We start from the raw sequence: 25,297 nt of genomic DNA on the forward strand, positions 1-25,297 counted from the left end.
TGACTCGCGATGACCAAAGGGGCTCTTTGTTTTCACAGAAGCCTCTGTCCCTACTTCCTGTTGACACAAGATGAATGTCCATCACATCCTGTCTCCAGCGCTGGTGCCTGGTGTTCTGTCTGATTGACAGCTGAATGAATGAAGCCAAAGCTATCTTCTCTAACAGAGACATGACTGTTTCCCGTCTGCGGACGGGACGACATTGTTCATCCTAATTTGGTCAAACACTATATTCGGACACTTTTTTAATCTTTTTATATAACATACCTAACATGTGCAGTTGTAAACTATCAGTACTAATGTAGGCCTGCTGTAATGAATCTGAACCGTCCTGAAACTACCAGTAGAGGGCAGTCGTGTTCTTTGCTGCAATTGACATCTATCACCGCGAGAGGGCGACATTAATGCACTTTTTAGCCTGCTGTCATTATTGTAGAAGCACAAGTGACTCAAATAACTGTTTACTAATAAATCAAAGTGCTAAATAATAATATTAATAATAATAATCATTATTATTATTATAAAATCTTGATAGAGAAATGTTGTTAATAAATTAATATAGTAGCTGATCAGTAAAATGTAGTTAATAAGTAAATAATAAAACTGCCTTGGTCCTTGGTGTACAACCCGGTGTTATTTTAGTATCACTGATATACATGTATAGTTTTTGTCAATATTTTGCATTAGATTTTATTTTATTTGTATTTTATTTTTTTAAATATATCTTTAGACTTTTATACTTCGTATTATGTTTTAGTTTTTAGTTTATTTAGGTTTAGTTAGGTTAGTAGTTCACCTTGAAAATGAGAACTGTTGCCTTGGCAACTGAAATGACAAAAAAATGTAGGAAATGTTTTTATACATATTTTTATTTATCAGTTAATGTTTTTATATTTTCTGTTTTAATTTAATTTCACTTTTTAATATTTTGTTGTGTGTTTTTGTAATTTTTTGTAGTTTTTGTTTATTTATTTATTTTATTTATATAGTGTTTAAGTTTAGATTTTAGTTGTCTTAGTTTAGTACTTCAGCATGAAAATAAGAATAAAATAAAAATAAAAATAAAATACATTTAGCAATTTTTTTCTACTTTATTTTACTTTTTTTTAAAATCTTTTTTATGGTTTAATTTGTTACCGATAATAATCCTGGTGCAAAATTCAATTTAATAGATCAGCACAATTTATATAGTTGTTATATATTGTGTTCAAATTATTTTTTAATTGAAAAGTTCAACAATTAATGATAACTAAAGAACTAAATCATGCTATTCAAAACTTCAACCCTGTTTTTCTTGCAGCCTCTGTCTTGTTGATCGCATAAGATTGAATGTAAAGCATTATTTACTTTTAATAACTTCATGAATTGCTGTATACATAAGCAAACTTAATTTACTCTGTTATTTTTATGCTACATCCTTTTCTTGTTTGCAACGTTATTTCCAGAGCTGCTTATGTGGTTCAGACAGTGATGGAGATGTTAGTGAGGCCTGGTCTCTGAGGAACTGGCCTCTTTCAACATGATTTACAGGCTTGCTCCTCCAGCACTCAGCATTCACTCATGATTTCACAGACGCTGGGGTCATTTTATCAAACAGATCATAACAGCAGCAGAGAAATGTTCGTGTTAAGATCTGATTGATTTCAGACTGGCCGCTGAGATCTTACTAATTACTAAACTCTGTCTCAGGACAAAGCCTCCGTTTAATCTCTGGGAGAGGTAACTGAGATTCTGAAGAGAGTTCGTTTAAGATTTTATTATAAAGTGGTTTACCTGGATGAAATCAGATCTACCAGTTTCTAGTCCTCCTGACTGACCATCCAAACCACCTCGGACCAGCTACTGACCAGAGAACAGCTTGGACCTATAAAGCTAGCTACCACCTGTTTTATCTAGAAACAAAAATATGTGAATTATTGTGCTATGATAGTCATCTGAAAATTGAAGTGGAAAGGTGCAAATTGACTGTCAGCATGTTAAAAAGCTAAAAACAAAGAAAAAATGTCTCACATTAATACTTGTCTTTATTCACCTGCAAACATAATCAGAGACTTTGACTTCATCTACACGAGCAAAGCGACAATGCAATGCGATCAAACAGAATGTGAGATTATTTCAGTTCTCAGCTGTAATAGACTGAAGTTAACATGAACTCATAAGGCTTCTGAAGCAATTAAATGCACAGTTATCTCCCAGGCTCTTCCTCTGAGCCGAAGCACATGAAAAATGCATGAGCCAATCTTCTTCTGCATCTCTTGATAATGTCACCAGTAAGAAAGCACACCACGGCTCTCTAAAGTTACACGCTGAAAGCTCAGAAACATCTGATGCTTTGCTAAATCACCTCACCCGAGCTCTGTTGGATGAACGCTGTGATTTTAAATTCACTGAGATAATTTTCAACTTTTTTTTCTTTATTTTTTCATAATTTTATAGCTCATGTAAGGCATTAGTTTTTGCATAAATGGCTGTTGTAGAATAAAGTGGTTTGAAAACAAATAAAATAAAACAAATTGAAAACAATAAAATAAAATGAAAAACTTACATAAATTAAATATTTTAATATGCATATATTTTAAAAATAAAAATATATTAAACTAATAATTTTATTTACAGATCACATACAGTATGGTGATAGTTTCTCTAATCTTTTATACAAGAAACATTCTGAGACGATCTATAATTATAAGCAGTTGTTGTTATTGTTAACTAAAACTAATCAAATTAGTGGACTAGAAGTAAACCATGGGCATCTCAAACTGGTATGGATCAGAATTTATACACAGCAACATACAAAGTCTTTGAAAAAATCTGAAGTTTTGTAGAATATACATATAACTTTCTCATGCATATGTTTTGAAATTTTAGGGATTGTGCTCTCAAAATCAGGCTGTGTGCTTGTTGTGGTTATTGAAATATGCAAAGTGAAAACATCAGCGAAAATGGAATAAAGCAGCAACTAAATCTCATGCATATTCAGACTCAGTTGATGAAGAAGTGTAACTTGCCAGAACGGTCTCACAGTTTGATTTTTATTGTTAAAATGACCATTAAGAGTTCAGTAATATAATAGTACAGTATAATCAGGTCTGTTCAATAACTGTCCAGTGAATACAGCAATGAAATAGAAAGCTATTATAGATAAGATTATACCAAACTGCTCTTGCGTTATACTGTATTGTATTTACAGGTTTTCAAAAACACTACAAAACAAGGAAAGAAAGGAAAGATTGTTGGTTTATTCTCACTTATCCAAGTTAAAGTCAACATGAAACTCATTTGATGTCTGTATTGTGACACATTTTTGAGTCAAAAGGTACAAAATTGATTTTTATCCACCAGGAATTGATTTCATTTTGATTTCATGTTAACTTTAAGTTGTTTCTGTTGACTGTGGATATATATGAAGTACTGAACGCTACATTGTGTTGAAGTAATTCTACCTGCAGATGTATGTAGGAGAGAGTGGGGTAAGATGTGTCACCCCTAATCTAGCAAACTGCATCATTTTTGTAGAATAGTGATAAACTGATAAAATATTTTGAATATTAACCCTGTTTTGGGGCAGGTTTGTGAAAAGCATGTCAAAATACCCTTTGACATTACACAGGTTACCCCTAACATGGGGCAAGGTGTGTCACTAAACCACTATTATTAGACACTTATTCCTTATTTCATTCAACATCCTGAAATATAATTATACTGTAAGAATTAAGGTGTGGACATTAGCAATTTTTGCAGCAAAAAAAGTCCCATTGTGTTTTGTCACTACAGTCATAAAAATATTTAAACCTACATTTAAAATTTCTGAATTTGAGTTGCATATAAAATTTCCATTCATTAGATATACACATAGTTTTAACACAAACTAATAAACATCTTGTGATGCGTTTTTGTCAGTTATACATAAATAAAATGAGTCAAATTTCTCCACTCAAAGAAATCATGGCATGGCTTATTATTAACTATTGCACCTATTTGATTTCATTTAAATAATCATGTTTTCAAAATGCCTTTATTCAAATAGCTTAGAATCAGTTTTCATTTGTTCATTAAGAAATCAAGTGATTTATTCACTTAAAAAGTATGTTCGTGAATAAAAAATTAGCTGGCTGTAAAAACGAGCAATTTAAAATTTATGAGGTTGAAACCAATAGATTTTATTGGTGATAAATGTATAAACCTGGTTATTGTGTTTTTCAGGTTTTTTATGTTAAAACTGCGTGATCCAAATGGTTGGAAATTTTAGTTAGAATACATAAATCAATACAAATTTAGTTTGGTAGTGTGGCCAATGTGAAACCGCACTTAAATCATTGTGGGAAAATTTTTGGCCCTCGTGCAAAATTCCCAATCATGGATTTTACCCACAAACAAATAGCTAAACAACTGTAGATCTGTAGATTATAATAAAGAGAATCATATCATGCATTGTGTGGACGCTAATATAGTTAACATCATTGTTTTCATTATAGTTATCTTTCTTGGTGTGAACAAGCTTTAGTCTTAAATCTGTGTCATTCCATGTGAAGTCAATCTAGATATGTGGCACAGTTTACCCCACCCTCCTATACTTCTCATTCATCGATTTTGCATGATTGAATTTTAATAAATTACAAATGACAACATTTAGTAGTTAATATACATAAATTTATAAGAATACCAACAGTTCTTAGCTCCTCCTTATATTCATAAATCATATACTTGAACTATTCTAGCATGTGACCTTTGACCTGAGTGAATTCAATTGACCTATTTCTGATAATACTCTAAAATAAAGTAGTCAGTTGTACAGTGACAATAACATTTGAAAAGCATCATAAGTTGTGGCAATTTCCAGAGCAGAAAAAAAAAATCCATTCAAAGTCATCACAATCATTGACTATCATCGACTGTAATCAAAAGATCTTTCATTTTTGATTCAGGCCAAACGGCATCCTTGAAATATCACCATTAGAAATGTTATTTTTACACATAGTCTGTCATAGAATGTGCCGCAGTTTCACTGTTCCTCCGGACACCCCAGAAGCTCCGCCCTCATAGTGATGCGTCTGTACCACGACCACGGAAGAATCCGGATGAATCGGGCGTAGATCGGCGGATCTAACACATTCTTTCTGTGTGTTTCGTTGTCAAAGTTTCCTTGGAAGATCTGTCAATGACAGAAGGACAATGAGTAATTTAAAAAAATGCTGAATCAGGCGTTCTGATGTCATTTAAAAGTGCACAATAATGTGGCAGTAAAATAGGCCATATAAAGCAGACGTGTGGCTTTCATACACGCTTCACCTGAGCTCTTTTAATAGCACTTGTTAAAGGACGTCGTTCACAGATTAGTCCTCTGAGAGAATCTATTCCAGTAGACTGTTTCTTATCAGTGCTGTCAGAATAGATTACCCCCAGCCACCACACTTATGACCTTACAGTGTGTGTGTGTGTGTGTGTGTGTGTGTGTGTGTGTGTGTGTGTGTGTGTGTGTGTGTGTGTGTGTGTGTGTGTGAGGACAAAAACTGTCTCCGTGTGTTGTGGGAGCAGGGAAAGGGCTATGACTGGAAAAGATCACGTCACATCATGTGACTTAAAAAAAGCGAAAGGTAACATTCACTAAAAAAATGAAAATTCTGAAAGAACCACCAAACATTCACCCATGTGAGTAAATCTGTATGACTTAATAGCTTTAGTAATAAACAACAATATTTGCCTACGCTACCATTTAAAATGGAGTTTTAAATGTTTTTAAATGTCTCTTATGCTCACCAAGGCTGCGCTTATTTGATTAAAGACATAACTTAATAATAAAGTAAACAAAACAGTAATAATGTAAAATATTATTACAATTTAAAAAAACTGTTGTATATCTTAATATAATTTAAAATGTAATTTATTTCTGTGATGCAAAGCAATATTTATATATTAACAACAAACAATATATTTATATATTGTTTATTTGAAATAGAAATCATTTTGATCAATGTAATTGATCCTTGCTGAATAAAATAATTAATTTCTTTAAAAAAAAAAAATCTTACTGATCCCAAACTTTTATGTATTTATATATTTATTATGTATCATATATTGATGCATATCAATGAAAATGTACCATAAAGCAACACTGGCTTCAGTCTAGTTGTATCTCTCTAATGAACGTTGAATTTTAAAATAACTGTCTCTCTTTTCTACACAGAAGTACTCCTTGTTGGAGTTTTGTGTCTAAGGAAAGCTTTCGTCTCGTCAGCTGCTGCCGCTCTGGATGGAAAGCATGGAGGTGATTCTTCAGCTGGAGCTGGGAGATTGTCATAAAAATGCTGAGAGGTTGAAATTTTTCTCAGTGCTAATGCTGATGTCATGTCCTTTACAGAGTCTGTGTGAGAAGCTCCATCTATGTATTCCTTACAATCAGTAGGGTGATTTTTTTATTATATATATATAAAAGACATTTAAATAAATACATTATGTACTTTAGAATACTTTATAAATACTTTCATAGAAAATGATGACATCTCCCTCAAATGTTCATGTACACAGCAAGTGTCCTACCTTATCCTTCTGTTGTTTCTCATCCTGATATATGAGCCATTTCTCTCCATCATTACTGAATGCCACTTTGTAGGAACCGACAAACTGCACATGTCCAAAATCTTTGGCTCCTTGGGTGATAATTCCTGTGATTTTGGTGGTAATCAGCAAATCCACCTGGTGATAATGAGCGAGAGAGAGATTTTTGTGAAGAAAGCAGCAGATAATGCATTCAAGCCCACATATATTACTGTAGAAGTACATTTTACATCTTTAAGATCCCTCCACAAAAAAAGAAAATAAAAAACATACTTGTAAAATATTATTGTAATACAATGAAATATTTGTTACAGAACATTGTGTTTTGTCACCATGCACATCTAATTTTGAATGGCAGTTCGAAAAATTATGGAAACCTGTTTCTGCCAGAATTAAAAAAAAAAAAAAAGGTAATTGTGACTTATTTTCCCCTCGCAATTCTGTTTATATCACAATTCTGTATTGCAAGATATAAACATAGAGTTCTGACTTACTTTCTCGGAATTCCAAGTTTATTTCTTGCTAATCTGAGTAATTCTGACTTTTTTCTCAGAATTCTGAGTTTACATCTTGCAATTTTGTGTTTGTATCTCACAATTCTGGCTTTTTTTCTCACAATTGACACGTCGCAAAGACCTGCCCGCTTCATCACTTTTGCTGTGTCGAACAAGCCATGGCACTTTCATGTTCTCACGCAGAGAAAATACATCACAGAGCAAAGGGCAAACTGACAACGTGCTGACAGACAAGACAGAACAGGTTACGTTAGATATGAAACAAAGTGTCATTATCTCTTCCTCTTTACTAGTTATATCATGAAATAAACCTGAATGAACATCAGAAGGTATCTTGTTTCAACCATGGAAAGAGGTCAATACACACCATTTTTCAAGTTCAAGCCCGCCAACATTAAAGGGATACTCCACCCCAAAATGAAAATTTTGTCATTAATCACTTACCCCCATGTCGTTCCAAATCCGTAAAAGCTTTGTTCGTCTTCGGAACACAATTTAAGATATTTTGGATGAAAACCGGGAGGCTTGTGACTGTCTCATAGACTACCAAAAAAATAACACTGTCAAGATCCAGAAAAGTTTGAAAAACATTGTCAGAATAGTCCATCTGCCATCAGTGGTTCAACCGTAACGTTATGAAGCAGTGACAATAATTTTGTACGCGAGGAAAAAAAAAGACTTTATTTAACAATTCGTCTCCTCTGTGTCTCTCTGCATCACCATAGTGCCATTTTGGAGAATATTCGCTGGACACAAGCTGCGTACGCTCTTCTGTGTCAGCCGCGCTGCACGGATGCGCTGTTTTCATTCAAATCAAAGTATAAATACACATAGAAAACGTATCTTTGTGTCGCGGCTGACACAATAGCGTACGCAGTTTGCGTCCAGTGGATATTCTCCAGAATGGCGCTACGGTTTGTTTGTCGGACAAAAATGGCATATTCGGCGTTGTGATTGGTCAATTGTCAATCACACTTCCTGCAAAGAGTCAGTTGAGAGTTTATATCTCACAATTCCAAATTATCTCACAATTCTTTTTCTTCTCAGAATTGCAAATTAACATCATGAAATTCTGATTTCTTTTCTCAGAACTGACTTTTACTTTGGCACAATTTTATTTATTTATTTTTTATTTATTTCAGAATTGCAAGATAAAAAAGTTGGTTTCCTTTAAAAAAAAAAAAATGCCATGATGGAAATGGGCTTCCATTGTAAAGGGTGTTATGGTGTCATGAGCTCAAGGATAGATTTCAGCAATTAAATAAAATTACAAAAAGAAGAAAGTAAAACTGCAGGAGTAGTTGTGTTAAAACAGAAACGGGACATCCGACATCAGGCGCTTGCAGTATAGACAGCTCTGCTTATGCCTAAATGTGTCATTGTAATGTAGGTTATACCTCTGCAAATGATGAGAAAGGTGTCTGAAGGTAAAACAAATCTCACACCTGCTTTGGTGGGACTGTCTCTCAACCTGTTATCTGTTTAATACAGCTGGAATTCACTGCCCTTCACGGAGTGATGGACGTCAGACTAAATCACAGCCCTCGTCTGCACTGCAGAGTTCCCCTCGGAGGACCGGAGTTGATCAGCGCCACTGACACCGCAGGAACGTCTTCAAGCAGCGGAATTTTGTAAGTCTATTACTTTAGTGGTATTACAGGATTTCAAGGCTGCTCTAATTAATTGCTCTGGAGCTCCTTGTTTTTGCTAAAACAGCCAGTCCTGATTAATGAGCTTTTATTAAAATAAGCAATGCCTCATGACAATAAGATGACATGATGCCTAAAGACCTGAAACTACAGTATGCTTCTCTAAATTCACTATATGCATTTCTGCATGGTTAGGGTTGGCAAAATTCGAAATTTGTCAATTTTTCACGAATTGAATTGGCCACATCCACAGGGTGTGTTTATGTAAATACTTATGTATTTAAAACAATAAAAAATTAAAGTAATTTAGACTATTTATGCTTAATTATTTAGGCATAATTAGTCAAATTACTTGATCATGCGACTAATTATAACTGAGTACTAAAAAAGAATTTACATAACCACAGCAGAATTGAATTACACAGCACTATATTGTTTTCATAACTCTAAAAATGATGACATCCAAATTCTCATTATTTAATACATAATTGAGTGAATTAAAATGTATTCAATATAATGAAAAAAAATTAAAACATACTTATGAGTGAAATAAGCACATTTGTACATTATTCTTATTATAGAAAAACAATTTTTTAAAATTGTTTTATTTTTAGCATTTTATTTTAAAATGTTTTTACAGTATTGAAATTAGTTTACAGAAATATGTCTGCTCAGTTGTGACTTTTATGCACTGAAAAAAAAATTGGTGTAGAAATAATTTTTACTCAGGAATTGTTAGTAAATGCCACGAATAATTAGACAGAAATGGCAAATAACACATTGAATTAAATATGAAATGTTTAAGTAGAAAGACTAAAATAGTATTTTCTTATAGATATTGATAGAATTATGTTTTTTTTTATTTAGAATTTTGTAGTATTTTTTTATACAGCGTAGATAATTCATATTAAACAATAATATTTAGGCATATTATTCAAATCTACAGCTTTTTTATGAATATTTGTATTTAGTTTCCTATATTCTGAATGGGACACAACTGTGCAGTCAGTACAGCCTCCCTCTCGCTGTATTATTCTTTCATGAGGACTCGGGTTCTGCTTTCTGACCTGGACCGACGTGAGCGGCATTCACAGCAGCTCTGCAATCTCAGAGGAGCATTTGAGCGGCTGGGCTCGACTGCAAGCGTGCAGGTGTAATATAATATATACATTAGCCTGTTCTCTAGGGTCCAATTTCCCGATCTCAGTTCAATGGCAGCAGACTCAGTCATTTAATGACATCACGGCTCTCAGGTCTGAGAACAAGCTCAGATTTACAGTCCATTATAACGCCAAACAATGAGCAGCCCACAGGTTTAGTTAGATTAGTGATGTTGAAGATACAGTAGCTAACCTCAGTCTCACCTGTGTGGGTGTATATGTAGAAATTAAAGATTATCCTGCAGTGTATTGAATGCATGAGGATGAATGTATTTATGTGGCATGGAAAATCGTATATTGAGCAAGGATGATGCCATATGACATATCCAACCACGCAACCTGTTTCAAATTAAGCCCACTTGGAGCCCTAAATGATCCCATTGGCTGAAATAAGTTTTGTGAAATGGTATAACCTATTTGGTGCCCAATTAGAAATCCCAAAATCACCACATAAATATTCTATGGTTGTCTTAACAATAATACTGTCTGTTTATCACTCTGAACATTTTTAACTTACTCAGAGGCTGAACCTGAACAGGAAAGTTTCTACAGCTGTACCAAGTCGTGAATATTTAATGAGGCAAGTTCAAATTGTTCATGATTTGTCGTCTGTTGCTAAATAACTCGGCATAATATTCAAGCACCTTTGGCATCGCATTTTCAGAGCAGAGCTTCAAAAATCAGGATTAATAGTGTTCTTAACTCTGGGTTAAAAATGATGATAACCCAGAATTAAACACAGTGAGAAAAGCCTTATATTGTAGCTTGCTGATCTATTTAGTCTTTTGGAGCACAATCAATCAATGATTATTTTTTAAATTGCTGAAAAACACCTGAAACTGGTCTGAGCTGGTTTGATGGTCTCCCAGCCTGGTCTGGCTGGTGTGTAGCCTGGTTTTAGAGGAGATTTAGGCGGTAGTTGGTCGGACTGGGATACAATATATAATTTGTTTGTGTGTATATATATATATATATATATATATATATATTATATACACACACACACACATATATATTAATATATTAGTGTTCAAAAGCTAAGGGTTAGTATGATGAAGTCTCTTTTGCTCACCAAGGCTGTTTTTTTTAATGAAAAATACAGTAAAAATGGTATTGTTGTGAAATATTGTTGAAATATATTTTGTTTAATATATTTAAACATTTCATTTATTCCTGTGATGCGAAGCTGAATTGTTTTAGCATCATTACTCAAGTCTTCAGTGTCACATGATCCTTCAGAAATCATTCTGATTGGCTGATTTGATGCTTAAGAAACATTTCTTATTATCAATGTTGAAAACATTTATGCTGCTTAATATTTTTGTGAAATCCGTGAACTATTTTTGATGAATAGAAAGTTCAAAAGAACAGCATATTTGAAATCGAAATCTTTTATAACATTATAAATGTCTGATAGCATAAATACTGTCACTTTTGACCATCCTTCCTGAATAAAAGTATTAATCTCAAAAAAAAAAACTTACCCATAAACCTTTGAACTTTTCATATCTGTCTCACCTGCAGCCATTGGGATTGGTCATTATGGGCTGATGTCCATGCGTTGACCTTGCCCTGTTTGTCCAATCTGGCCTTGGATGGTTCCCAGGAGAACATGTCCATGTTCAGAGTCTGAAACACACTGGAGGAGGTGATCTGATAGTCCTGGATGTGTCCGGTCTTCATCCCCATGGGCTCTGAGCATCCTGAAAAATATGATCGCAAGAGTCAACATAATTGTAACTCAGTGTCGGAGACAAATACTGCATGCTTCAAAACACAGACCTGTGAGCTCACAGCCCAGGAGCTCCATTCGCAGTGTGCAGTGCTTCCTACAGACTTGTGGGTAAATGCGGACGTACTGTGCTTCGATTGGTGGACTGAAGGAGTTGGCTGAGGGGGCATTATTATCAGTATTTCCAGTGAATATCTGCAATAAAATAACATAAAACTTGCTATTACAAACACTGCAAAAATGTTTAAAAATATATACCTATACACTACCCTTCATCAAGTTTTTTTAAATACTTTTATTCAACAAGGATGCATTAAATTGATCAAATGTGATATTAAAAACATTTGTAATGTCACAAAAGATTTCCATTTCAAATAAATGCTCTCTTTGTAACTTTCTATTCTTTATATGATGGTTCACACTAAAAAAGTACAAATTGTTGAACACTGATAAGAAATAAGAAATGTTTCTTGAGCAGCAAATCAGCCAATAAGAATGATTTCTGAAGGATCATGTGACATTGAAGACTGGGTTAATGACAAATTCTGACAAAATTTGTCAAACAAATTCTGCATTTCATCCAAGCAATAAATTGTAATTTAAAATACATTCAAATAGAAAACAGTTATTTTAAATTGTGATAATATTTCAAAATATTACTGTTTTTCCTTTATTTTTTTTATATAAAATAAATGCAGCCTTGGTAAACATGAGAGACTTCTTTCTTTAAAAACATTTAAAAATTGTAACGACCCCAAAAGTTTGAACAATAGCGTATTTTAATTATTTATAACTATATTATCATTTTAATGTAAACTCAAATCATTATGTACATTTATTTATCATAATTGTAAAACATGAACTAGCTGCTCTAGACTTCAAGAAATTATAATAAATGCTACCTATAAGTAATAAAGTAATTTGCATCCACATTACAAGAAGATTTCTCGCAGATTTCTAAAACAGCACAGTCTGATAAAAATAAAAACTGGAAAGAGGGGGGAGTTGGCAGGAGAACTTCTTAAGCGGACAGTTTCTTAATTTAAAAAAATCCCCTTCGGGCTCTCTCATCTCATCTGGAACGAACGGCGTGCCCTGTCTTACCATGTCCTCAACCGTGTCCTTGACTTTAAACATGCTCCAGGCCTTCCCATCATCGCTATACGCCACTTTATATGATTTCACGTACTCTGGGCTTCCAATTCGCTTGGCACCCTGTGTTATCAGTCCGGTCACCCTCATCCTCCGCTGCAGATTTATCTGTGAGGGGACAGCACAAAATCGATGGCCTTAGCTCACAAGATGAACGAGTGAAGCCTTGTGGGCTGTGGAGTCATAATTTGTCCCTATCAGAAATTGCTGTGGTAGAGACAATGATGACCATGCATCTGGAGAGGGGTTTTGTGGAGGTTGTGTGTGTGTGTGTGTGTGTGTGTGTGTGTGTGTGTGTGTGTGTGTGTGTGTGTGTGTGTGTGTGTGTATATATATATAATATATATATATATATAGATATATATATATATATATATATATATAATATATATATATACATACATACATACATACATACATACATACATACATACATACATACACAGCAAAATCCCCAGTGTTAATTTAATACTCTGAGTGTGGACTCATATAAACACCGAAGTAGTGTTAAAAGTAACACTGAAGCAGTGTTAAAGTTAATGAGATAATTGGGTGATTAATTGAGTGATGATTGACCATTATTGAAGACGCCTTATGTTAACAAGCAGAATCACTAAACGAGAAAAATCACAATTTGTGTGTCACCATAATAGTGGTCAGTGTTTGCTGTAGTTGGGATCTTGACCCTTTGAATTTTTAACATTAAATTTTGTTTGGCTGATGTAACTGAGTTATAACAGACAGATAAACCAAGAGTAAAAGTCATCGGGTTGTGATGATTATGTTTTAATGTAATCGTTATGTGACCTAAATCACTGAACTCATTCAGAGTCTTTTCTCTGAATTATATTTCCTTGACTGAATATAACAACTTTTGATACCACAGTGAAAAAGTCTGCATCTCCTACACATTTTGTAAGGGTCCCTTGCAAACTGTTCTGATTTTTTTTTCAAGATTCATTATTTTAGGCACACACAGACATCAAGAATCAGTGTATGAATCTCAAACAACGGTGACAAACAGCATATTCAGATAAACAGATCAACTCTGAACATCACAAAACTAAATACTAAAAAGTCACAAAAAAATGGCAAAAATTATGAGTTTTTATTGGTTATAACATGCTTTTTTGATGGTCACCATTGTTGTGATGCTCACGCTGATTCTTGATGTCTGTGTGTCTAAATAAAAACTTATCATATAGCTGTAACTTTTAAAAAACATCTGATTAGGACAAAAATGCAAGGTCTTGTATTTTTCATTTAACTTATGTAATAAATAAAGACAATCCAACTCAAGTATTCAGACCCAAAACATAACCAACAACACATGATCACCTTTCCTCTGGTTTGTATGTCTGTTATAACTCAGTTACCACAGCCACACAAAATCTAAAGTTAACTACTTAAGGGTCAAGATCCCAACTAAAGCTAATACTGACCACTATAATGGTGACACACAAATGGTGATTTTCTCGTTTGGTGATTCTGAGTGATGATTGACTATTATTGAAGACACCTGATAATAACAAGCAATCAAACAACTTATTATCTCATTAACTTCAACACTGCTTCAGTGTTACTTTTAACACTACTTCAGTGTTTATATGAGTCCACACTCAGAGTGTTAAATTAACACTGGGGATTTTGCTGTGTATACACATATATCTGTTAATATAATCAATGCAAATTAAATGTATTTTTATATTATTATTATTATTATTATTTTTTTTCTTTTTTTTTTATTGTTTTTATTTTTTTTTTTTTTTTTTTATTATTTTTTTTTATTTTTTTTTTTTTTTTTTATTTTTTTGATTTTTATTTATTTCAATGGCAATATGAAAGCCAATTTCTGAAAGAATATTTTATATTGCGCTTTATCATGCTTAAAATATTACTGCTTTTCCTGTATTTAAATCCAGCTTTGGTGAGCATACAAGACTTCTTTTAATTAAAACATTTTTAAAATCTTACTGACTTCAAACTTTTGAACAATAGTATATTTTAATTATTTTATATTACATAATGTTCATAAAACCTGAACTCAAATTTATTTTATACATATTTTATTATTATTTAAAAAAAAAAAATTATATATAATTTGTTTTGGATACAACAATGACTATAAAAGCCAATTATTTAATTTTAATAACATCTATTAAATCTTTTATATCACGTATAATAATGCTCAAAATATTATTGATTTCCTGTATGTTTGATTGAATACAAAAATTAAGTTTAAAAAAAAGTTATGACGCACGTTATCGCGCAACTCTTTTAGCGGGTGTTTTGAAGGCAGATCAACGTTCGCGACAAAACGTGTGCAAACTGTAACGAAGCAGAGATCAGTTAGTTCTTCACTTTCCGCGCTGAAGTGGAGATCATTCGCCAGCTTAAGTGAAAGTTAACGTGCCTAGCGTTTTCGACTGGTACATCACACGTCACACCCTGATGTCACGTGTCATTACGGGACCTTTACGGGTTGTGTGTGAACGCACGCACAGATTCCGGGTAATCACTGGCAGTGTGAAAGGGGCAAAATCTAGCGACCCGGGAACAATTGCCCGGGACACATTACCCATGTATTTCCCGGAATCGCAGTGTGAAAGGGGCTTAGGCTACACAATCATGGGGAAGACTGCTGATCTGACAGTTGTCCAGAAGACAATCATTGACACCCTTCAGAAGGAGGGTGAGCCACAAACATTCATTGCCAAAGAAGCTGGCTGTTCACAGAGTGCTGTATCCAAGCATGTTAACAGAAAGTTGAGTGGAAGGAAAAAGCGTGGAAGAAAAAGATGCACAACCAACCGAGAGAACCGCAGCCTTATGAGGGTTGTCAAGCAAAAACGATTCAAGAATTTGAGTGAACTTCACAAGGACTGAGGCTGGGGTCAAGGCATCAAGAGCCACAACAGACAGACGTGTCAAGGAATTTGGCTAAAGTTAAGCCACTGCTGAACCACAGACAACATCAGAGGCGTCTTACCTGGGCTAAGGAGAAGAAGAACTGGACTGTTGCCCAGTGGTCCAAAGTCCTCTTTTCAGATGAGAGCAAGTTTTGTATTTCATTTGAAAACCAAGGCCATAGAGTCTGGAGGAAGGGTGGAGAAGCTCATAGCCCAAATTGCTTGAAGACCAATGTTAAGTTACCACAGTCTGTGATGATCTGCTGGTGCTGGTCCATTGTGTTTTTGAAAACCAAACTCACTGCACCCGTTTACCAAGAAATTTTGGAGCGCTTCATGCTTCCTTTTGCTGACCAGCTTTTTGAAGATGCTGATTTCATTTTCCAGCAGGATTTGGCACCTGCTACACTGCCAAAAGCACCAAAAGTTGGTTAAATGACCATGGTGTTGGTGTGCTTGACTGGCCAGCAAACTCACCAGACCTGAACCCCATAGAGAATCAATGGGGTATAGTCAAGAGGAAAATGAGAAACAAGAGACCAAAAAATGCAGATGAGCTGAAGGCCACTGTTAAAGAAACCTGGGCTTCCATACCACTTCAGCAGTGCCACAAACTGATCCCCTCCATGCCACGCCGGATTGAGGCAGTAATTAAAGCAAAAGGAGCCCCTACCAAGTATTGAGTACATGTACAGTAAATTAACATACTTTCCAGAAGGCCAACAATTCACTAAAAAATGTTTTTTTTTTTTTTATTGGTCTTATGAAGTATTCTAATTTGTTGAGATTGGAGGGTTTTTGTTAAATGTGTGCCAAAATCACCACAATTAAAAAAACCAAAGACTTGTTCATTGAATTTATTTAATACGAGTTTCACAATTTGAGTTGAATTACTGAAATAAATTAACTTTTCCACGACATTCAAATTTATTGAGATTCACCTGTATTTATAATTTTTTTTATTTAATTAGTACATATTTATTTATTTTAATAATTAGTTTTGGATTCTGATGTTTTTTTTTTTGTAACTATTATTATTTGTGGATCCTTGCCATCTAATCATTTGAAAATCCATGCTAGGTTGGAACACTGTCCAATGCAAACACAAAACCAGCTCTAAAGCAGCAGTAAGAACATCTGAGGACTAGAAAAAACAAGTAGCGCAGTTTTCCAGGAACAAATTGAGATCTTATTTAAAAGCATATGGACATCAAAGCTATCTTTAATCTCAAAGGCACAAAAATAGAGTCAGGCGCACACAGGACGCCAGCAGAACAAGGCCAGGATGCTGATGTTGTGTGGGCATAACTGGTTGCAGTGTGCGGTTACCACTTAAGTCATTACAGCAGCTGTGAACATTTTTTGTACACCCACACTGTTCTTTCTGTGTGTCTCCTAATGAAATCTCACACAGACATGCCTTTGGAACTCCTGAAATCTCTAATGAGATTTGGCTCCTAGTATTAACTAATTACTGTGGGGTGTTTATGCTTTTCCTTGAAAGCTGTAGCTATGTTGGATGGCTGGCACACAACTCTGAAGTGATATTAGTGATTTGTTAGTTGTTAGCAACCATTGCTATTACTGTTGCTTGTATTCTACTCATGAATTGATATTCAATTATAAAAAAGTACAAAAGTTTATTTTTCATTTAATGCAGTCAAAGTGTGGCAGGATTACCTGAATCCATGGGTATCGATCACCCTCGGCTGCACTCCAGGCATTGACGAGGCCCTTCTTGTTGAGTCGGGCGAAGTATGGAAACCACTTCTGCAAGCCGAAGAGAGCTCGATGTGTGGAGGAAGCTGTTACCTGCTGGTTCGAAATTATCCCCCCTTCCATCCCTAAAGGCCCAGAACATTCTGAGAGGACAGACAGAGAAAAAGATGTAAGAAAAATCACATGTAACACCTCTTAAATATATATTTTTAAATATTAATTTTAAATTACTCAGTTGTTTAATTCTCATAGACAATTAAATGGAGAGGTTTTGCTCAAGTAACCTTCTTAAATGCTTGTCCTCAGAAAAAGTATTCTCTAAAGAGAGTTTCAGGAAATAACTAAACAATGTCTCATATTCCAAAGTATACGATCAAAATTTGTATAGTTCTATATAAACTTAAACGTTTCATATTAAAACTAAATGTTCACCTTCATTTTATAACTCCATAATCTTACTGTCTCATTTGTAGGACCGTTTCCATTTTTAAAACAAATATTGTTAACTATTCTGGCAGAGATTTCGTTGTGTTGTAATAATTTCATTGTGTTGCGACTTGTTTCTGTCATGCTGTGCTAATTTCTTTGTGTTGCGACTTGTTTCTGTCATGCTTTGCTAATTTCTTTGTGTAGTGATTTGTTTCTGTCTTGCTGTGCTAATTTTGTTGTGTTGTGACTTGTTTCTGTCATGCTGTGCTAATTTTGTTGTGTTGCGACTTGTTTCTGTCATGCTGTGCTAATTTCTTTGTGTTGTGACTTGTTTCCGTGTGTTGCGTAGATTTCGTTGTGTTGTGCCAATTTTGTTGTGTTGTGCCAATTTTGTTGTGTTGCGACTTTTTTTTTTTTGCGACTTGTTTCTGTTGTGGTGTTGTGCTAATTTCGTTGTGTTGTGGAGATTTAATTTTGTGCTATTTTCGTTGTGTTGTGGAGATTTCTTTGTGTTGTGCTAATTTCTTTGTGTTGTGACTTGTTTCTGTCATGCTGTGCTAATTTCTTTGTGTTGTGACTTGTTTCTGTCATGCTGTGCTAATTTCTTTGTGTTGTGACTTGTTTCCATTGTGTTGCGCAGATTTCATTGTGTTGTGGAGATTTCATTGTGTTGTGGAGATTTCGTTGTGTTGTGCCAATTTTGTTGTGTTGCTACTTGTTTCTGTTGTGCTGTGCTAATTTCATTGTGTTGTGACTTGTTTCCGTTGTGTTGTGGAGATTTAATTTTGTGCTAATTTCGTTGTGTTGTGGAGATTTCTTTGTGTTGTGCTAATTTCATTGTGTTGCGACTTGTTTCTTTTGTGCTGTGCTAATTTTGTTGTGTTGTGGCTTGTTTCCATTGTGTTGTGCTAATTTTGTTGTGTTGCGGCTTGTTTCCATTGTGCTGTGCTAATTTTGTTGTTTTGTTGTGTTGTGGAGATTTCATTGTGTCATTGTGTTGTGCTAATTTCGTTTTTTTTTTGTTGTGTAAATTTCATTGTTTTTTTGGTTTTTTGTTTTGTGTTGTTTCTGTTTTTTTTTTTGTGTTTATTTTTTTGTTTTTTTGCTTGTTTCCGTTGTGTTGAGGATTAATTTTATTTTGTGCTAATTTCATTGTTTTGTGGAGATTTCATTGTGTTGTGCTAATTTCTTTGTGTTGTGGCTTGTTTCCGTTGTGTTTTGTTGTTTTAATTGTTTTTTGGGTTTTTTTGTTTTTTTTGTATTGTTTTGTTTTTTTGTTGTTTTCGTTGTGTTGTGGAGATTTTGTTGTGTTGTGCTAATTTCATTGTGTTGCGACTTGTTTTCTTTCGTGCTGTGCTAATTTGTTGTGTTGCGGCTTGTTTCCATTGTGTTGTGTTAATCAATCATGTAACGCTTACAAATAAAAGCCTATTAATTTAAACATGTCTACATAGTTTTTATTACATTATTTTAGTTGTCGTTATTTCAGTATGTTTAGTTAAACTATTCAAAAATTTGAATTTTTTTTGGCAACAAGTAGAAATAAAACAAGCTTACTTTTTTGTATATTTTATTCTAATTCATTTAATGTTTATTTCAAGTAACAAAAATGCTTTTTTACGATTTTAGTTTTAGTTAATTAGAGTATAAAAACCTATTGGATTGCATATGTCAGCTTTAAAAGATTAAAAAGATATTTAAAAAACAAATTACAACATTAAAAAGTAAAGAAAAAATTATACAATACTTGATTTAAATCAAATTATCAAAATCATATAATTTGCAAAAGTCTCCTGAACTATATGACTTTTTTTATTTTTTTTAAACAAATACAGTTAATAAGGGAAGATTAAGCAATTTAAAGGAATACCACAAACGCAGCATTCTTTGGTCTCGAGTGATAATATGACAACATTATTCTTGCTCTCGCTGGTTCTCGCCACAGAATCCGTATCGACCCCTGAAATGCCATCTTTCTCTGTTTTGTCCTCAAAAACATCTGGCAGGTCTAAAGTTTTGGATGCAATGTCCTTGGATTCGTTGATGGATATTGTGTCCTTGCTCTCACACACAGAGATGCTGTCTTCACTCTCGAAGCCTAAGATATCCTCCCTAGTCCCATTACTGTCGTCGGTTCGTCCACCTGTGGATATGGCTCCCGCTCGCTGGTGCTCCGGGGAGAACATGAATGGAGTACTTGAACCATCTCCCCTGAACGATCGCACAGACTGGGGAGATTCGAAAAGGAGCCGCAGGCTGCTCAGACTTGCCCACAGGGAGCTTCTGCTGCTGTGTTTGGACAGCATGATTGCAAATCAAACCTTCTTGAGGGGTGTAACTCTATATATGCTCCTCAGAGCCATGTAAGTAAGAAAGCATGACAGTAATCTTCAACTAATTTAATTATATGTTCATAGACGTGTTAAGCTACAGCTGGGACCTTCTTGTTTTGAGTCAGCACAAAAAATACCAGCAAACAAGTCATAGTTACACAAGTATTGGTATCTCTCGAGCATACCGTGAGTTTCTGGCACTCTTTCTGGAGACTGAACATCTAGGAAATATTGCATGGACATAAATAAGCAAAATAGAATCAGTTCCCCCTCCTGAATTTATGGAAATGACAGAAGGATTTTACCAGCGATGTGGTTCCCTACTCAATGTCATATTGGCCTCATTCACTCAGATTCTCCCAAAAAAGCTGTCGAAGGCAGATGGCTCCCATCCCCAAGCCAATACAAACTGAATCCAGTTTTAGTTTGAGTTTGCTCCTCAAGAGATGCTGTGGTTTGATAGTGAATATTAAGCACATGGGTTTAATTAAATGAGGTGATGAAGTCGATTCACACTTACTGTACTGACAGTTCCGCCCCATGTATTCACCGGGACACTGGCAGGTGTAGTTTGCTCGCAGGTCTGTGCAGCTGCCTCCATTTTTGCATGGATTTTTCTCACACTCGTTAACATCTGAAAACACAAGCAGACATTCACAGACACATCGGGAAATTATTAAAAGCGACAACCTGGAAAAAGCTACAAAAGGTCAAATATTGTTTCTCATTATGGCTGAGTTTTCCACAGTGATGAAAAACCTCTCTGCTATCATACCAGTTTACATCGAAGGGTGCTTATTTATGCATTAAATACCGAGAGGGAATATATTATTGCTTAAGTGTTTCTCACATGAGACGTTGATTATTCTTTATGTTTTAAGTATCAATAATTCTGTCTCTTGCTAAATTGCTTCAGATATAGACACAAATATTGAAAGAACAGTAAGAGTATAAATCTATAAAATTAATGTACATAGCAGCTTAGACTATTTGTTCATGGAAGAATTGTTGGAGTTCAGGACTTTTGATTGCAGACTTTTCTTGATAAATAAACACAGTCTTGAGACATTGTTGAGATCTCTTCTGAAAAATCTCTTTAGGAATTGTGAGATTACTACAGTGTAAAAAATGATTTGAAGGACATTTTAAAATAAAATACAATTTCAGTCAAGTTCAAAATTCATGTTTCAACTTGCCATTTCTTTGTAATCATATGTAAAATTGACTAGCAATAACTAAGTGAAAAGGTAGTATTTTACCCTTTTACCTATAACCTATAATTTGACAGAATAGTAAATAAATAAAATATTATTAAAAATAAAATTATACAATTGTTCAAAAGTTTGGGGTCAGTAACATTTTTAAAAATGTCTTAATTTTTGTATTCATTTAAACATATAGGAAAAACAGTAATATTTTGAGCATTATTATGCGTGATATAAAAGATTTTGCTATTAAAATGAAATAATTGGCTTTTATAGTCTTTTATAGTATTGTTGTATCCACAAATTATTAAAAAAATATATTTTTTATTTTGGTGAATTGGTATGATTTGAGTCGTATGGAAATATACAGATTTTAGAAAAAAATCTAAGCATAAAGGTCCACCTCTAAACTGAACACTCAGTGGAACGTAAGAAGAGCAAAAGAAAACAAAAAAATTAGATCATATAAATTCATACGATTTCACCATCAATATGCCAAAGCGTAATTGTAACAAGGGTATGTTGTTCATTTTATAAGCAGGCTTTGTAACATTGATTCCTGGTAGCAGAGCTCATGGTGTCCTATCTCAGAGTTCTGCTGCACTGACCCCTCTCTTTGATTTTTAAGCAGAACGAAAGAAGAATACTGAGGATTGTTGTTGAAGGCAGGAAGTGGTGTGGTCGAAGAAGAAGTTGAGGTTTATGGAAAGGTGGAGCACAGGCTCAGTTCTATCAGGTATCTGGCAGAGATAAACCACACCTTTGGGTTTACCACAACAGAAGAGTACTGAAGGGCAACAACCAAATCCACAGCTTAAACAGGGTCACCCCATGAGCTCTGAAAGCATGGATGAACACAACAAATGTGTGATTTAAGGATCTGATGTTAGATTGCACTGATCCTCTCATGGGGTGGTGTCAAAATAAAAAGAAAAGCTAAAGGAACATGACTTTATTGTCTGACAAAATAACTTGATTTGCAATCACAAAACCAGAATTTAATTTTTCTGAGGTAAATGTGAGTGGGTCTTGCTCATGTCATGATCTGAGTAGTTTTAACATGTTGCTATGCAGTTGCCATACTAAATGGGTCTTATATTCTGTTTTGCACACTCAAAAACATTTGGTGTAGAAACAGTTTTCACAAACTATTGATTGAACACATTGAGTTACACGTGAAATTTTAAGTCTAAAACCTGAAATAGTATTTTCTTGTAAATCTTACTCCAATAATCTTTGAATATATATATATATATTTTTACAGTTAAGAAAGCCTCAGGTCCCCTTTCAAAGTAAATCTACAGGATTTTCACGTTTTTTTTTTTTTTTGTTTTTTTTTGTTTGTTTGTTTGTTTGTTTGTTTTTACAGGGGCCACATTCTATACATTTCTTGCATTTCAGGAACCTTTCTTTCACTAAAGACTGAATCATAATCAATCTGAATCCAGTAAATTTGATTTCAGTAAGTGTAAATCTAAATGAATTATTCAAGCTGTTACTTGAATGCACCTTTAAGGCCTAAAGTACATGTTATTAATGTGCTCTGTTATGAAATGCATTGATGTGAGTGGTCATATGTTAATTTGCTCATACTGTACTGGAGTTTGCATTGTACACTACCATTTAAAAGTTTGGGGTCAGTAAGGAAAGAAATCAATACTTTATTCAGCAAGGATGCATTAAATATAGCAAAAGTGACAGTGAAGACGTTTATAATGTTACAAAAGATTTCTATTTCAAATAAATGCTGTTCCTTTGAACTTTGTCTTAATTAACCATCCAGAATTATCATCGTTTCCACAAAAAATATTAAGCAGCACAATTGTTTTCAACATCGATAAAAAGAAATGTTTCTTGAGCAGCAAATGATTTCTGAAGGATCATGGGACACTGGAATCACAGAAATAAATTACATTTCAAAAAATATTCAAATAGAAAGCAGTTCTTTGTACTTGTAATAATATTTAATAATATTGACTGTATTTTTGATCAAATAAATGCAGCCTTGGTGAGCAGAGAAGAGACTTCTTTCAAAAACATAGAAATTTTACTGACCCTCAACATTTTTTTAATGGCTCTGCAGTAACTCTTTTATTTTAGATCAGAAACAAAAATACTGATATGACCCGCAAAACAAAGCATTGTTTTTTATGTTGCTGCATTCATAGTGAGGAACGAACATTGGCATTCAGCTTCATGCCAGTCATGTGCATCCAAGCACCGCTGTCAGTTGCGATAGAACGAACTTGTCCTGATTGGTGGGATTCCCTCTGTGGGGCCAAAGTCCAGCCAGTCAAGCAAGTAAATTGGTGTGAGGAACAGAGGGGGGTTGGTCAGCTGTCACACTGGATTTGTGGTACTGGACGCATCTTCCATATGACCTAATAAATGATGCTTTGAGATGCCCAAGTTCCATTTTGTTGCCTCTTCTCCAGATCAGAGCCGTCTGGGAAACGATTTCCGTGCCATTATTAAATGCATTCTGATTTCAGCATTTCGTTTCTTAAAGAAACACAAATTCGTTGTGCCGAGTTGTGCCAAGACAACTAGGTTAATGAAGTCAGTGGTGCTTCACACAGTATGATCACTCAGTCAGAACCAGCGGTGGATCCTGGCATAGTTGATATAATTGAGGATGGCAACGCTCCCTGAGGTGACATGTACTTCACTTCTTTATGGATCTTCCACAACACTTTCACCAGATTGCACCAGCTCTCCTGTGAACCTCTTATTGAAAATGAATTGTGATCTAGCGGGTAACTTTTTTAGAGCAGCTCCCTGTGCTATAATTTTCATTCCCTCTTCTGCTGCTGTCTGTCTGTCTGCTTGTGGTAAAAGTCACTAACATACAAGTGCAGTTTTTCTTTTTATCTATAAAAAATAAAAATAAAAGGAAAATATATTTTTAAAATTTTAACTAGTCTTTTTTTCACTTAGAATTTTGTTTCAATTTAATTTTGTTTAATTTACTTCATTTTTTGTTGAAGATAACACTGAATTGTTTGTTATTATTGTTGATAATTATTTTTTTGTTTTTGTTTTTATTTGTTTTTCTTGCTGGTATTTCATATGTTGAGCTTAGGGTTGTGTAACATGAAGACTCGAGAGATAAACTAATAAATTCTTGCCATGTCCAAATACACACACTTGCAGTCTTGGCCACTTGAGAGCGCGTGCGCACGACAGGAAGTAAGTGCACAAGACTGTCCAGATCTTAAAAACGCCAAAGCGCAGTGCCCTTAATGCACACTAAATCCACACTATCTCAAGAGCGGTATTCAAGGCTTAGTGTATCCCATCATGCATCATATTGTGGAAATAAATCGTGAGACTTTTTGCCAAGATCACAAGACGTCACGGAAAACTTTCCAATGTAAGTTAAATATTAATAATAATAATTAGATATTACATATAATTTGGTAGTAAAACAAAGTGCTACATGTTTTGTTGGTGCAAAGTTGAGTAGCCTATATTTATTTTGTACATCATTTGCAACTGCTTTTTATCACTTTATTAGAAGCACCAAAAATTAAAGTGTGTCCCATCAGGTAATGAAAAGTTGTACACACACTTGTGGTCTTCATCCTGACTTGAACACTTGGGCCACATAGAGGAAATACATCATATAAGTAGTCAAGTGATCAAGTGCAAAGACCGCAAGTGCGGGTATTTGGACAAGGCATCTCTTTCCGGCTCAGACTGGTTAAGCTCATGGGACTGTCATGTGATGAACGAATGACTCGAAAAACCTGAAGACTCAAAACAGGTGAACTACTTGACTAATTCCAGTACAGAACCTATAGAATGTTGCGCATGTGCGACTGAACGAATCACTCCCCGGGGCAACTCGTTCTTCCCAAGTCACATTAAGGATTCGTTCAAAATGAACGAATCGTTCAAAATGAACGAATCGTTCAAGAACGACCCATCACTAGTGTC

The 25,297-nt window shown here is 34.5% G+C and overlaps 1 protein-coding gene across 2 annotated transcripts in view; it reads right to left on the minus strand.

Annotated features, from left to right (window-relative positions):
• Window positions 1–3,011: 3,011 nt before the first annotated feature.
• The window catches only part of LOC109059667 (EGF-like repeat and discoidin I-like domain-containing protein 3), a 28,856-nt gene continuing 6,570 nt past the window's right edge, over window positions 3,012–25,297 (minus strand). For both annotated transcript variants that reach the window (XM_042733107.1, XM_042733106.1), the window contains 7 exons: window positions 20,674–20,787; window positions 17,353–17,534; window positions 12,716–12,871; window positions 11,662–11,806; window positions 11,398–11,582; window positions 6,538–6,693; window positions 3,012–5,152 (listed from right to left, as the gene is read on the minus strand). In XM_042733107.1, the coding sequence (XP_042589041.1) occupies window positions 5,003–5,152; window positions 6,538–6,693; window positions 11,398–11,582; window positions 11,662–11,806; window positions 12,716–12,871; window positions 17,353–17,534; window positions 20,674–20,787 (1,088 nt within the window). In that variant the 3' untranslated portion in view covers window positions 3,012–5,002. The remainder of the gene's footprint in view (window positions 5,153–6,537; window positions 6,694–11,397; window positions 11,583–11,661; window positions 11,807–12,715; window positions 12,872–17,352; window positions 17,535–20,673; window positions 20,788–25,297) is intronic.

This window comes from Cyprinus carpio, chromosome B10, assembly GCF_018340385.1.
Source record: "Cyprinus carpio isolate SPL01 chromosome B10, ASM1834038v1, whole genome shotgun sequence".
Classification (NCBI taxonomy): domain Eukaryota; kingdom Metazoa; phylum Chordata; class Actinopteri; order Cypriniformes; family Cyprinidae; genus Cyprinus; species Cyprinus carpio.